The sequence below is a fragment of the Equus asinus genome, chromosome 17, assembly GCF_041296235.1.
Source record: "Equus asinus isolate D_3611 breed Donkey chromosome 17, EquAss-T2T_v2, whole genome shotgun sequence".
Taxonomy (NCBI): Eukaryota; Metazoa; Chordata; class Mammalia; order Perissodactyla; family Equidae; genus Equus; species Equus asinus.
Genome location: NC_091806.1, coordinates 11606718 through 11622396, shown reverse-complemented (window position 1 = coordinate 11622396; position 15679 = coordinate 11606718). Strand labels below are relative to the sequence as shown.

Below are 15679 nucleotides of genomic sequence, written 5' to 3'. Positions count from 1 at the left end.
GCTGCTGCCATTGTCCCCCTCCCTTCTGAGTTGAGAGCAGAGTTCCTGGAACAACTAAAATTATGCATATCTGAGTGAAACTTAGTGTCACAATTGTGTAAAGCTTACATAACATTTAAGCTGAAATATCGATGAGGAGCATCAGTTACCGTGCACAGGGCAATCATTCATAGAGGCAAGCATTTCTCAGAAACAACTATAAGTTTAGTTGTTTCAGACTCAGTTTCAGCTTTTCTACATCTTTTTTAATCTAAAAATACCATAAGACTGTACAGTTTACAGTACAATGTTAAACTTAAGCCTTACCTCACAAGAGACATTGCCATTATTCTAAGTCAAGAGTCCCAAATTTGATTCTAGATGGCCAGGCCTTTGTCTGCCCACGAGATCGCTTGGCTGAGGTCCTCTGTGCGCCGTACTATGTTTCCTCCCCGCTCCCTGCCTCCAATCATCCCTCTGTTCAGCAAGGCCTTTCAACTGGGCTGCTCTCACTCCTGCCCTCTCCAGCCCTCCAGAATGGTGATGACGTGATGATGGGGGCTCCAAGCAGCAGAAACAAGGGGACATCCTGTGGCTGTGAGACCAGCAGACACAGCCCTGCAAGCTACAGCCGACAGGAAAGGTCCTGTGGCCAACGGCTCCAGGTGGGCAGGAGGACTGTGCAATCCAAGTGGCCCCTGGACTCCAGGCAGCACTGAGGGAGCCCTGAGCTCTGACGATCTGGATTTAGTAAAGAACCCCCTCAACAGGGCCTCCTGTCTTCAGCTACTCCCAGACATGCCCCAGGAGTCGAGGCTCAGAAAATTAGTGTAAAATGACTAACAAGATCTTCCTTTGATTATCTAACAGGGGAGGGATAAGAGGATGGAAATTTGGGAAGCCAGGAATGAAAGTAATTATTTTTCCTGATGGATAGCACAAAAAGACCTTCCCAAACAATTCCCCTCCCACCACTCCACTGTGGGAATGAAAAAAAAAAAAATTCCAGAAATTCCTATTATCCAAAAATGCATTTAAGATGCGGTCAGGCAATCTCCGTCATGATCTCTGGGGCCTTCCAGTCAAGAGGGGCACAGCAGGTCAAGACAGCCTCGGCTGCCCATGGGAGAACTCCGAGTGTCACGGAAAGACAGAGCACAGGCTTTGCAGTCCCAGGAGCTGGGCTTGTGCCCAGCCATTTTGCAAGCTAAGTGCTTTTGGGCAAATTACTTAACCCTTCTGAGACCCTCAGGTCTTTGAAAAGGAGGTAACAGTGGTGATTTCTGCAGGGTGGAATTATGAGAACTTTCATTTTCTACCTAATCAATGTCTTGATAATTTGCATTTTACAGACTGTATCATTTCTGTCATCAGAAAAGACAAAGATTTTTTAAAAACTGCAGTGAGGAAAAATAGTTGTTCCTAAAGGATCTCCATGAGGCGCTAACATAGCAGAAAAAGAACATCAATCCTAACCACCACCAAGATACACTGTGGCCCGATGCCAAGGTGATGGTAAACACCCTGTTCTGGTCTTCAGGAAAAATGAGGAGCAACTCTAAGGGAATAAATCTGGGGGCCAGAGAAAAATGTCTGAGAAGGCCCTCCACTGGGTGAGGGGTCTAGCAGGCCAGGCCCTGCTGTTGGCAGCAAAGCGCATGGTCAGCTTCCTTACATACCAGCTGCAGCATAAGATTCTTATCAGGAGCTTTAAGGATTCCACATTCTGGGCACAAATGCCAAGTCTGAGCTGATGTTGACAGCTACTCTTCCCTGATACCAAATAAGCACATGAGTTGGGGAGGACAGGCCTCCTGGCTAGCCTGAGCAGTGGCAGAGCCAAGACGTGAACTCACCTGCTGGAAGGTGTGGCAGCACAGTGGGCCCCGTCAGAAGGGGTGTAGGTTGCCAATCTCTCCTGGTCGGCCTGGGCACCCAGGGCAGGCTGGTTGGGAGCAAGGGGTACCCCGCCTTCCTTCCCGGGAACCATTAGCTTTGGGGAAGAATGGAAAAATAGTGACTCATGGCAGTGTCAGTCAGGAGGGAAACTTACGACCTAGCATGATGGTATCTGCTTTCCAGCTCTTCCATCACCAATGCTGCCACCAAGTGGGCAGGAAACCTTGGATCTGTATCCTCTCTAGGACTCAGTTAATGGGAGACATGCAAGATAATGACTACAGAGGCAAAAGGAAAGAGGAGAAAACACCTGGGCAGCTTCTCTTTCCTTTCTGAAGGCTAAGAAGCCCCTTCCTCTCAGAGTCACCTCAGTCCTCCAGTTACGAAGAGCTTTGCTTCAGAACACTTGGAGTAATGCCAGCGTATCAAGAGGCCTCGCACTGCCTCAGGGCAAGGTAGACAGCATAGGAGCCCCCAGGGTCCTCCCGTCTTTAAAGATACCTGGTGAGGGTGTGTGGTGGTTAAGCCAGCAGCAAACACTACTGGATAAGCCAGGTCAGCTGATCCAACGCCCAGAGCAGCAGGTTGATAGGAAAGGCGAGAGCTTGAGAGCTAAGCAAGAGAAAAACAAAGAGGGGCAGAGGAAAGGAGAAAAAAATAGGCCATCCTAGAGTATGACTAATGATCCAGGTCAGTAGAAGGGTAAGAAGCGGACCCCAGCCCACACCCTCACGGTGCGGGGGCCTGATGGAAGGGTTAAAGACAGACCAGGCCATTGCGTTCTAGATAAGGAAACAGACTTGTGTGTAGTGGCACTGGGATTCCCAGCTCTGCACCTTCCAAAGGCTTCCAGAGTTCCTTGCTCCCCCTTTTCCCAGGGGCTCAGCTAACTGTTTTGGTTTCCAGCCCAGCTGATCTGTGGAGCACAAGCCTAGGCAGAACTTGGAGCCAAAGTCATCAGTTTTTCCCAGGTCATTCTATTTTCTCATTCGTCCTTGAGGTCCCTTTAAAACAAAAGGCATCTTCTCTAATCATTCCTTCCATCACCCCTGGGTATGGGAGGGTTCCTATGTATACTGAAAAAGAAAGAATGCCACTCTTGGATTGTTTATTTGGAAATAAGATATAAATAACTCCCAGTATTTTTCACATCAATGGTAGGAGGAGGGGCAAAAGAGAAATCCTATTTTGGGCTGGTGTGCTATGACTGTGTCCTCTTAAAAACCAATTATCAAGCCTCAAAATAACCCACAGAACACTTGGGGACATTTAAATAGTTATACCCTGTACTTTACTTTATTTACAACTTTTAAATAAAATGATGCCATCTCATTATATCCCCATCTTCCCAGTATGGACTCACTTGATGGGAAAAGGCCAGTCCTGCCATGGGGACCCTCAGGGTGTCCGTCACCACAGGAGTAGGGGTCTGAAAATGTGCCTTTGTGACAGTAAACACACACTGTGCACAGATACACACAGAGACAGGAGAAACAAGAGAAGAAAAAAGAAAAGGGACTTGAGAAAGAAGTGAAAAAAACTCCAGAAGGGGCAGTAGCAATAGAGGCTGAAATGCACAGTGGAAGTCAGGAGTGAAAGCAGGGAGAAAGCTGCATGACTGCCTTCCCCAAAGGACCCCCTGGAAGAGTCTGAAGAGGAGACGTTTATCCCAGGGTGCTCCACTGCAGCCTGTCTCCCTGATGAGCAGGAGGAAAACAAAGCTGAGTCAAGCTGGGGGGGGGGGGGGCGGCTGGGCAACACAGGGAAACCTGAACCCAGCATTAGTCAGTCTTCAGTCAAGAGGGTGGGAGGATGTCAGAGAACAGCCTCCGAAAGGAAGGGCCTGAGAGCAGACGCAAGGTGTGCTGAGGAGGAATGAGGACGCCGAGGCTAGAACATTAGGCTGAAGACCTTTCTGTGGGGACCCAGAATCTGCAGGGACAGGTTTAAACAGTTGACAGTTGTTGGTTGGAACTTGGAAGAGCTAACGTACCCGACTGCATATTTTCCTACATTATCCCAGGGAAGCTGAGTGTGTGCGTGCGTGTGCGTGCGTGTGTGTGTGTTTCCTTATAGTCCCTGATGGCCTTGGAGAACTTGCTGTTCCTTCTTCAAGTCTCACCAGTGAGCCGGTTAGCGCTTAGAACTGGAGACAGGGCCTTAAGTCACAGCAGCAGGTTCAGGGCCACAACTATTTCTTGACTCAACTCTGGGCCCAAATGATACAATGATCCTTATTTTGTTGGCAAAACAAACATCACATTAACATGTATTTACTGGACTCTAGCAAAAGCTCAAACAGAAGTTGCTGAACAATTATGCAATTCCCTCGGTTACACCAAGGAAAAAACCACTGCAATATTTACAAGAATGAGGAGACCTGACAGCAAATGATTTTCACTCTGTTCTACCGTCAAGGTTCCAAATGAATATTTCTACACCAAACTGTAGCAGCCTTGATCCGAGTTGCTGAGTATTGACTCACCTATGGGTGCTCAGTATTGACGAGATCTTGGTGTGATCTACTTTTAAACTATGAGACACAACAAGCAACTGATACCATGAAAAAGACAGGCTCTCCTTACGCAGGTCGATAAACCTTTTTGCAAACATCAGTGCAGAAACCACTTAACTTCCCTTTACTTTTGGGGTCGGGTCAAATTTCCACCATCAGAGAAAGAGACAAACTGATTTGCTAAGGCCCAGCCTCACCATCTCTCCTATCTCTGAAGTCATAACTTTATTTACTGTTTACGAATTTACCACTTGTAAAACAAAACTGTTTAATGAACATTAAACTTGACATATTCACTTTTTGATTATAAAAAAAACCTACTCCCACTAATATGCACAGTGAAAACGCAGTCTGGTGCTCTAGTGGTTAAGATTCAGCACTCTCACCATTGTGGCCTGGGCTTCACTTCCCAGCCAGGGAACCACACCCCCCGTCTGTTGGCTGTCATACTGTGGTGGCTGCGTGTGGCTGTGAGGCTGAAAGCTAGGCCACCAGTATTTCAAATACCAGCAGGGTCACCCATGGTGGACAGGTTTCAGCGGAGCTTCCAGACTCAGACAGCCTAGGAAGAAGGACATGGCCACCCACTTCCGAAAAGATTAGCTGTGAAAACCCTGTGAACAGCAGGGAGCACAGTCTGATAGAGCGCTGGAACGTGAGAGGAGGGCGCAGAAGACTGGGCAGGGTTCTGCTCTGCTGTGCACAGGGCTGCCAGGAGTCGGAATCAACTCGACGGCACAAACAACAAATGGCTCCGCCCCCCCCGCCACCTTATTCTACGTCAGTAAGTGTACCAGAGCTACCCCCTCCCACAGCAATGGCGACACTCATGCCTATATATATTGATGGGGAGAGAGGGAATAACAGTTCTCACATCACCAAACTGTCTGCAACTTTACAACAAAAACCTCTTTAACTCTAAACCGGGACAACAGAAATAATAGTGATCCATAGATTTTGTAACATCCTTCACACACATTAGGTTAGCTTTTGTGCCTAACTTATGCTTTTGAAACAGATTAGAATGATAACTTTAATCCAGTATTTCCTAACAACGCAGGATGGAATAAATTCAAATATTTTTAACAAAAAAAAACACAAAAAAGAAAAACTTATGAATAGCTAATTAACTTGTTGGGTCCCCAAAATAAGATGGTGAAAAGGGGTAATCTGGGGCTAGTTTAAAGGAAAGCAGAACTGAGTTGGGTCTAGATGAAACTAATGTGAAAGTCAATGAGGAGGGGAATGACAGAGATGATGGGCAGGCAGAGCAGGCAACGGCAGGCCAGGAGGCAGACAAACGACTCAGGGTGGAGGGAAGGAATGTGGCCTTCTGAAGTTCAGTCAGCTGGCAAAAAATGACGCCTTAGCTGAAGCATCTCAGTACCATGTACATTACACAGCAAGGCCACACAGGCACTTCCTCCCAGGAAGCCGAGAACATTGTTTGGAGCCTGTGTTTTATCAAAACTGGGTTTGACGCTGAAGATGGACTCAGATGGAAAAGCTAATGGGGAAAAATGTTCAGGTAGAGAATGCACTAGGCAGAAATCTGTGTCAACTATTAAGAAAAACTGCACTGCGGGTTTTTTACTGGCACTTCATGCTAAATAATGATTGCTCCTTTTGTGTTCCTTCCGTTATTAGGAACCATATTTACCGCTTCAAAAGAGAAGCAGCTAGCAAATTAACAAGTGTCAAGTGGAGTACCTCTCTGGTATCAGAATGCATCTGGAATTCTGTCACTGATTTTTCTCGGGAATTTAAGATGTCCCTAGGAAGGTAAAGGTTACACAGAATCTTGTGGGTTAAGAATAGTTACAACTAGAAACATTGCATTATCACCCGCTGGATGAGAAGGCTCTTCTCATCCCTCAAAATAACCGCCTCAAAACAATTACCAGTGCCACCGAAAGAGACTGTATCTAAATTCTGACACCATTTCGTAAGGCCCATATATGTACCAAATAACTACCGCCACCCCAGAAACTGTCTCCCCTACCTGGGATGGAGGGGAGGTTGAAAAAGAAGTGGTACACACTTCTTGAGAATCTTCCACAGAAGGATATGTTACTCCAGTGTCCTCACCAGCGGTTCTATAGTGAGGGGAAAAGAAATCATGAATTTTATGGTGATGGCATTTGATTTCAGAAAGGATACAAAGGGAGGTTCAACAAGGATGAAAGTTGTGATGAGAATTGTTTCAGATAGAGTTCATAACGGAAAGAGAGAGAGAGCAGCATCTAGAGGTTGACAATGGTTTTCTTTTTTTTAAACCCAAACATCTTACCTGACATATCATTTGAGAGTATTTTCTTAAGCCTGGCCAGTGTTGGGGCCAAAGAATTGTCAGCAATAGAGACACAATGAAACAAAAATCTAGACTCCAAAGACAAAGCTATCCAACTTTACAAGACCTTCACATAAAGGCAGTATTCCTGATACACATCTATTTCAGCCTCTAGAGAATTCTGTTTTCTGGGATCTAGGCCTGGAGATATTTGATTCTGACATATAACTGAATTGTGCCAATGGTGCCCTGAAAACCATTACTGGTGAAGGACATTGCACAAATTACTACCACTCTTGTAGTCTCTAAGTAAAATCAACTCAAAAGTCAAATCACTACCAGCAAGATCCAAACTGTCCAAGAATTTTCTGAGATATGCTGAATACTTCAAGTCTTGGTGCACCTCAGAGGCAGCAGCAAGAACGGAAGCTCGCCACTCCATTTCTCGCCACGGGGTTCTCCATCAGTGCCCCCTGCCCATCAGTGAGAGCTGACAAAAGTGCTCGAGGGACCTGTGCAAGATGGATGCGTCCGCCCCGCTGCAACTGGGGAAAGTGCCTTTCACATGCCTCACCTGTAATTGCAGGGGTGCATGGGCGAGGAGCTGGGATAGGGACGGTCCACAAAGTGATCGATGATGATCCCCATGATGGGTGGGGTCCTCTCAAATTGCCTGTAACGCAATAAGCACATTGCAGTATTCGTTAGAATGCCTCGCTAGCCCCCTGAAGTCCTCAGAGGGCCTGATGTCTACCGACAGGAACCACTAGGGCCTTAACTATTGCATCCCTAAATAGAAGCAACCAGCTCTACATTGTTGACGCTGGGACACTCAGAGTCTCCAGTCTGGAAACTGGTCTCTCTCGTGATTTTCTTCTTCAGAAGGGGACTGACTTCAGCAATGGCAAAGCTGAATTGTAGGCTTAGCCATGAAGTTTGGGGACAAAAAACTTGTATGTCTTTGGAAGAGTTCTTTTGGATTCCAAGGTTCTTTCCTCACCTGGTGGACATGAATGCCAAGTTAATTCTGTAAGCACAAGAAAGAGTGATGGTGCCCACAGGGGTGCCCACAGTCCCAACACGGACTGTCTGGAAACCTAGGAGAAAAGATAAATAAATAGCTCTGTTCCAGAGAATGCTGGCACTGCCCAAGTCTGTCTCTTCCTGAATCATTCAGCCTACAGTACAATTTCTGGCACCCACTTAGCATCTTGAGTGCAGAAGCCTCCATTTCATATATATGTGTGGGGGTATGTATGTATGTGTATATATATGTATTTTTTTCTTTCAATTTATCCTATATTGACCTAATACTGGCAGAAGAAACAGCATTCTATTTCCAAATAAAATTACCTTCAAAGAGGTAAAACGATTATTAGTCCTAAAGCTTGAGCAAGTCCTAACCAACCCTGCCCAGGTGTGTCACATGTCCAGTGAGATAGCAAAGGGGCACGAGGAGTTTACCACACAAGCGCCTCAATTTATGAAGTAACTACACTCCCGCCCAAGCTGCCACACCAGAACTAAGTCTAGAAGAGCCAGGGCCTTGCAAGTGAGACTTCCAACAAAGCTTTCCTGGTTTTCTTGGTTTCATTTCCAAGTTTTCAAAATTGTTGATGCTCATCAGAAACGTAGAAAATCAGGAAAACAGACAAACGCATAAAGAGTAAAAAAGAATACTGAGTTACTGGAGCTTTGGGGAAAATTATTCAGTCATTCCCCGGCAGCTCTTCTGACCACCTACCTGTCTTTCCCTTTCTTGGATCATACCTATTAAAATCACAAGCTATGTATTATTACAGGCAGCATCCAAGCCCACCTCTGAAGTCAGGAGCGCTCTTAACACTACAGATGTTTTCAACCTTATTACATACCTTCTCCTAAGCCATTCAGCTGAACTTCCCCAAAATATATTCTGTAGGGAAGAAATAGAAATGTTACCTGATTGTTTATTCCAAGGGCCTCTATAGCCAAACTACCTAGAAACAAAATAAACAAAACAAACCCTTCTTTTCTCATCTGCATGAACATCTCCTTTAATGGAGCGAAAATGCTACCACGTCAATTACGGTGCAGGCATGGGAATGTGCATGGAGAAGCTTGGTTAAGAAATGAGGAAAACAATAATTAAGTGGAACCTGCTATTTAAGTTTCTTCTTCCCATTCCTGCAACGTGTTTTTAAAGTATACCCACTGGAAAATAAAGAATATATGAATAAAATTGGTAAACAGATCTGGGACTACTATTAGAAAGTACTAGATATTTTTTTATTGAGGTATAACTGACATATGACATTATATTAGTTTCAGGTGTATAACACAATGATTCGATATTTATATATATTGTGAAATGATCACCACAATTAGTCTAGTTGACATCCATCACCACATATAGTTATAGCACTTTTTTTCTTGTGATGAGAACTTTTAAGATCTAGTCTCTTAGCAACATTCACATATACAATAGAAGGTACAAGATTGTGAAGAGTGATCCTCAATTAAAGGGAGCTCTCCGTGCTTGTCACAAGCCATTCCAAAGTAAATTGGTTAAGAAGTCAGAAAATCTTTTCCACTACAGAATAATCACGTAAGAGTATTCTGAAAATATAAACAGCAGAACCTTTCCATGAATCTCCCTGGGAAAGGGAGCCTATGTTAGCTAAAATTCCGAATTACAAAACACTTAAAATGTATTTTTTGTATTTTTCAAGCAATAGCACCCAAAACTAAACACCTACATAGGTTTGTTGAATAAAAACTAAGCTCCAACAACGTATACCTTAAAAAAAGCATACCTTTAAAAAAAAGAAAAACAAATTGAATTAGCAGTGTTTTAAAGTCTTAGGCTCCTTTTCCAGCTTTGACATGTGTATCAGTAGGACTTCAAAATCCATCCCACAGGAACCAGGACTGCGCATAGACAAAAGAACAACTTGGTAGCTTGGCAAGGCTGAGGGTCATAAGGGAGGATGGATAGACGATACAGTCAAGCTAGAGCACCAACTACCCAATCAACCATCTGTCCAAGAGTCCGTCACAGAATACCCGAATGCCGGTCAGACAACGCGCCAAGCGAGGAGGCTGAGGACCACATCAAGAAGGGGAGCAGCTATGCCGTTTACCTGTACAATATGACATATTCGTGCCCCTGTTTTCTGGAGAGTCTGTAAGCAGGTGTCACCCTAGTTATAGCAAGAAGAGACTTCAGCAGCAACGACAGTCTGTTGTACACCGTGTAGGAAACTTTGATTTCTTTATCACACCTGAGGAGCACAGAGACACCATCAGGATTCTCCTATTCGACTAACAGAAAACAAAGAACAGAAATGCAACGGATATGGAGATATTAGTCACGTTCCATCCAGTGACTGAGAGCAATTTGATAGCATTATTCATAAATTCCGAGAGAATATAATCTGCTTTGCAGTCCAAATACACCATGCACAGAGTATTACAGTCAACAGAGGTGGCTGCAAATTAAGCGCTGGAACTGCATAAGATTAAATTTATTATTAAAACATGTTCTGAACTAAGTTCTTTGTCAGCTTATCCACAGAGTGTTGAGGTAAGCCAAAGTTTCACTTTCACATGTACTAGACACAGGCAGAAGGGCACCAAAAGGCACAGAATACATTTTTTTCTAGCTTTGAAGCAGTTATCTTTCTAAGAGATAAAGCAATATTGCAATTATATTACTGAAGGTGAAAATACAATTTCAATGTACTATCTTATGGGCTGTCTACCTCTTTAACAAGAAATCTGGAGAAAAGTATGCTTGGTACTAAAATACTGGACTATAACCTGGCAATTATTTTCTATTTAATAAAAAAAAATAACATCCACACCACACGTACTTATTACAAAGAGTTTTCTTTAGATGTGTTGCCATTTCCTCAATTTTCCTATATATTCTTGAAAACTGAAGCTTCAGGTGGGAAGTAAGCTAATCTGCCTTGAAAGAAGAAAATGGAGGAGGGAAATAACATGCATTTCCAATCCATGACCAACGCAGTGTGTAAAAAGGAGTAGTGAGGGGCAATCTTACTGGATGTCTGCCACACGAAAAACAGACAAAACAGAGTAGTCACGTTACAAGCGCTCGCAGGGGATTTAATCAGAGAACTGGCTGTACTCTGGGAAAACAACAAATCCTTTTCAGCTTTCTCTCTGCTCCTTTCCAGTGGTGTCTGAGTCTCTCTGGACTGACACTCCCTCTGAAGGTCATCTCTGCCCGGGCTGGAAGCCAAGCATGAAGCAAATTGTAGCCAAGACCTATTGGCTTTGTTAAGTGGTCAGAACACCCTCCAGGACTGGCAACAAAGTCCTGCTGTTCATATGATGCCATGTGCTTCGTCCTCTGCTACCACAGCCAAGGATCCTAAGACAGGGCACTTACTTTTCATTCATTTCAAGACACCAGATTTCTAGCTCCATGGAATCTCCCTGTAGATGGAACAAGTGAAAGATATCTCAGTTTTATTTGTTTCTTTTAAATTATCTTTTTTCTTATTACAAAGCACTATATAACGACTACAAAAATATTGGAAGGGGGCCAGCCCCATGGCCGAGTAGTTAAGTTCACACACTCCTCTTCGGAGGCCCGGGGTTTTGCCGGTTCGGATCCTGGGCGCGGACCTAGTGCCGCTCATCAAGCCATGCTGAGGTGGCATCCTGCAAGGCAGAGCTGGAGGGACCTGCAACTGGAATATACAACTATGTACTGGGGGGCTTTGAGGAGAATAAATAAATAAATAAATAATTTAAACAAATAAAAAATATTGGAAAGTATAAATAAGCAAAAAGAAAAAATCAGATTATCAATTTATAATCCAATCAGCCACTTTTCTAAATAAAAGTGAGATCATACTACATATACCATTTTTATCACTTATTTTCTATTAATCAATACAGCATGGAATTTTCCTTATAATTAAAAGTTCTACGTTATCTTTAATGGTTGCATAGTATTCTGCCATCCGGCCATCATTTTATCCAATCAGTCCCCCTATACTGGGACGTATACATTGTTTCTAACTTTTGACTACTATAAACAACACCGTGATAAATAGACTTGAGACCAAAACTCTGTACACACCCTGAAGTAATTTCTTAAGGCAAATGTCCAGAATTAGAATTGTTAGACCAAAGAGTATTCATGCTTCTGAGACTTTTAGCACGTATATCCAAATCGTTCTTCAGAAAGGCCGACACTTCAAGCTATGGAGAGAGCCTTGCCCTCCAATTCTGTAGGGGATATTTTTAGGTGACACCCACAGTTAAGGAATACCTTAACAAGCTCCTTACTTAAAAATCTTTTTAGCTGTCTGATGTCTTTAACCAAACTGTTCAGGCTCCCTATGTGTTACTCTGAACAGACTTAGTCCAGTGGGTGGGAAAGAAGAAGAAAAGATTAAAGGCAGAATTCCTCAAGCCTGTAACACGCCTGTGGTCACTCAGTGAGAAGGACAGTCACATACGTTTGAACACAAGCAAGCTTGTTATTAAGCAGCTGGAAGAGGTTCGGGAGTAGGCTTGGGTCAGCGTGTGGAACAGAGAACTAAACGTTACTTGTAGATCAAATTTAAATACGTAGCCTTAACATATCCTTCTCATCATACTCTCACTCTTAAATGATGAATTTTGAATTTCCCCACCAAAAATCAAGGGATGACTGGATAGCAGTATCTAGGACTAGCTGGTGTGGCTTCTCTAGGACAATCACAACAGTTCACAGTCAGATGTCACAGACGCCGGGGGTAGGAAGGAGTTCTTCTAGGGACTCCTTTTGGACTCCCTATAGGTCACCAAGGAAAATAATTCATAATATAAACTGGCAAGTCAATAAAGAAGAATAGGAAGTCTTGCTTTATTTGGTGCTAAGGTTTCAATGGAATGAGTATTGGCATCATTCATTCAACAAAAGTCATTGAGAGCTATTACGTGCCATCCCAGGCACTGTGCTAGAAAGAGATGATTAGGTATGTCCTGCTTCATTTCAAAAAGAATTGGAAGAACTACAAAGATAAGTAAGATGTGGCACAGCTGCTGACTTCAAGAATAAAAGTGTAAAGTAGGGGGGCCAGCCCTGTGGCCCAGTGTTTAAGTTGGGTGCCCTCCACTTCAGGAGCCAGGTTTGGTTCCCAGGTGTGGACCTACACCACTTGTCAGTGGCCATGCTGTGGCAGTGACCACATACAAAATGTAGGAAGATTGGCACAGTTGTTAGCTCAGGGAAAATCTTCCTCAGCAAAAAAAAAAAAAAAAAAAAGTGCAAAGCATGAAAAGGAACACATAATGATCATGTTACGTTAGGCACTTTACAAAAAGGATTAGATAAGAAAATATTGTAGCCCTGTGAAGCGTTGTGTTACTTCGGTGGTGTTGGTTGGGGTGGCGTTAAGTAATCAAGCCAAAGTCACTCAGGTGGGATCTAAACTTGGGTCTGTGTAGCTCCAAACTGCACCTGCCTTTTATTATACCATGCAGTCTCACAATCCTGTAGTGGAAACAGATTAATAAACATACAAGTAATAATATCTGCCTCAAACCTAACATGGAATAAGGTGAGCAAAAACACATTAAAAAAAAAATCACAATACAGCAGGTTATACTCTAGAAACAAATATAAACACAGCACATGGGAGTGTAAAGAGAGTAGCTACCTCTCCCACTAGAAGGGGGAGATTTTCCAGAGCACTGAGCCCTGAGGGATGAGTAGAAACAGCGCATCCACAGCTGACACAAATGAAGATGAGGGTGAAGCCCACATTCCAAGCGGCAGGAGTGCAAAGGCCGGGACCGCCTCAGAGAGCGAGGAGACGTTCAGAGAGGGAAGGGGCAGGAATGACACTGAGTTGGAACCAGACTGTGAGAGGTGTGAGTGCCAAGGTAAGACGCCAGCCTGGCCCGAGGCTTACCTCAGAAGTCTTGAGGGAGATCTCCACGCACATAGATCTGCCAACGGCAGGCAGCTGCCCCGCCAGTGCCTTCTTGGCTTCATGTGTGACCTCCGGGATGTCTTTGATGGCTAAATTGAACTAGAAAACCAAGGGGACTGTGTGTCAAATCACCACAAGGAACATTCTGGAGACATCAAATAGTGAGACTGTATGTTGGGTACCGCACACGGACATTCATTCACTTCTCCCTTCCCCAGAGGAGAGACCCTGCATCAAAGCCCCAACACTCAGGGTGGAAAAGCTAATGACCTATTAAAAAGACTAGTTAACAAGATACTTTTCTCTGGTAAAGACTAAGCTTTCCACCTATCAGAGCAGAATGTCAAGAACCAAATAAACAGGGGCCTAACACTCGATGAAGAACATCCTTTGCAAGTGAACGGATCAAATGGAATTAGATATTTTACTGTTGTGATTTAGCAACACTGTAAACAGCACTCCTTACTACTGCACCGTGACTCCCTGTGACAAGCACTACAGGGTATCCCTTAGCAAAGAGCAGGAGTTTTACCCAATCTGAACCCGTTGGGGATGAAGACGAACGAGTACAAATCCTCTCGCCAAGTCGAGCCTGGACAATCACTTGGACAGTCTAAAAAAGGCAAACAAACAAAAAAATCAAAGCTGAAAAGTCTTAACAAATTGACTCGGCTCCTGATCAGGGTGAAAACCCTCCCAACGCAGGGTTAAAAAGGTGCCAATGATCATAACCGTACTTCAGGAAAGGGTAGAATTTAAAATGCTCAACAACAGGTAGAAAAAACACTACACAAAAATAATACTGTAAATATTCCTGGGAGCAGAGTGTCACCCAAACAGAGGAACTATAGTTTGAGGCTTGGACTCTGTAATATTCTCACATGGCAGAGGGAAAGCTGCACGTGGTGGCTCTGACTTTCACAAAGAAACAAGTCCAACCCTAGGCTTAAATATCCCCTGCCATACACTTATGTAATCATAGTAGATCTCAACCAAGGATTCTACAAGTATTCATATCATTCTGCCCATATGGTAAAAGTCTTCCAACTAATTTTACAACCAGAATCTACTGCATGGATGGTTCTTACATGGCAATAGTTGAGAGGAAGGAGCGATGGAGGTAGAAATGATTTCTAGATTTAGAAAAATGTAACTTCTAAAGTATTCAAAATTCAGTTATAATTTCTCATTTACCCAGAAGGGAAGAATAAATGAAAGTCAGACATTTTGGAGTTGGTTGATGCTTAGGGAAAGATGCCCAAAATGCTGTCCATTCCATCCACTGTCTTTGTTCCCACCCCAAGGGAACATACTGTGCCAATAACCTGGCATAACAGTTTGACATTTCTGCAAACAGCTTTGCAAAAAAAAATTTTTTTGAACAAGTAGCTGTGGAAAATTGGAAGCTACTTTTTAGTTACACCCCCAGTACCGCCCCCAAACCTCACAGTTTGGTTTACAACAGACAGAAGTATCCCTTAAAATGGGCAAGCTGCAAGCTGTTATGCTGTATTTCTAAAAATGGAGACGCACGGAAGTTATTTCTAACAGTTCTAGGCTCAAGAGAATGCATATGTTACCTTGAGGGCAAAAAATTTAATGAACTTGTCCAGGTCCTTTCTGTCCTGGGAATTGAGATCAGTTTCCATTGCCTACAGGTATCTAAAACAAACAAAAAAATCATTGAAAAATGTGACTAATATCTTTTAAAAGAGATTGCTACATCAAAGCATACAGAGATGGTATTGTCTACTAGCCGTATGAACAGTCATGTAGGAGGGGAAAAAATTTTTTCCCCTAACTAAAGATACCAAAGTGAAAAATATTCAGATACTATCTTTTGAGGAAAAAAAATTCCACACAAAAACCTAAATCTAGGGGCCTAAAAAATGGATGAGGACAAGCCATTTTGACTGAATCTGAAACTTTACGTTTCAAATATACCTTTATTAAAAAAATGTTTTATGACCCAGCGTGTTGAAGACTATGTTTTAATGAGACAAAAACTTTGTTAAAACATAAAATGAGTTAATTCACATTCCTTCAAAAGGCCACTAA

At 43.4% G+C, this 15679-nt stretch overlaps 1 protein-coding gene across 10 annotated transcripts in view; it reads right to left on the bottom strand.

Annotated features, from left to right (window-relative positions):
• The window catches only part of ATG13 (autophagy related 13), a 41242-nt gene that overhangs the window by 6234 nt on the left and 19329 nt on the right, over window positions 1-15679 (bottom strand). For 4 of the 10 annotated variants that reach the window (XM_014861298.3, XM_014861296.3, XM_014861295.3 and 1 more), the window contains 12 exons: window positions 15202-15283; window positions 14154-14234; window positions 13601-13720; window positions 11080-11126; window positions 9806-9946; window positions 8558-8598; window positions 7684-7780; window positions 7258-7356; window positions 6396-6489; window positions 3242-3340; window positions 2380-2490; window positions 1836-1972 (listed from right to left, as the gene is read on the bottom strand). In XM_014861298.3, the coding sequence (XP_014716784.1) occupies window positions 1836-1972; window positions 2380-2490; window positions 3242-3340; window positions 6396-6489; window positions 7258-7356; window positions 7684-7780; window positions 8558-8598; window positions 9806-9946; window positions 11080-11126; window positions 13601-13720; window positions 14154-14234; window positions 15202-15270 (1136 nt within the window). In that variant the 5' untranslated portion in view covers window positions 15271-15283. The remainder of the gene's footprint in view (window positions 1-1835; window positions 1973-2379; window positions 2491-3241; window positions 3341-6395; window positions 6490-7257; window positions 7357-7683; window positions 7781-8557; window positions 8599-9805; window positions 9947-11079; window positions 11127-13600; window positions 13721-14153; window positions 14235-15201; window positions 15284-15679) is intronic. The other 6 variants (XM_014861301.3, XM_070487610.1, XM_014861299.3 and 3 more) reach the window with 2 other exon arrangements.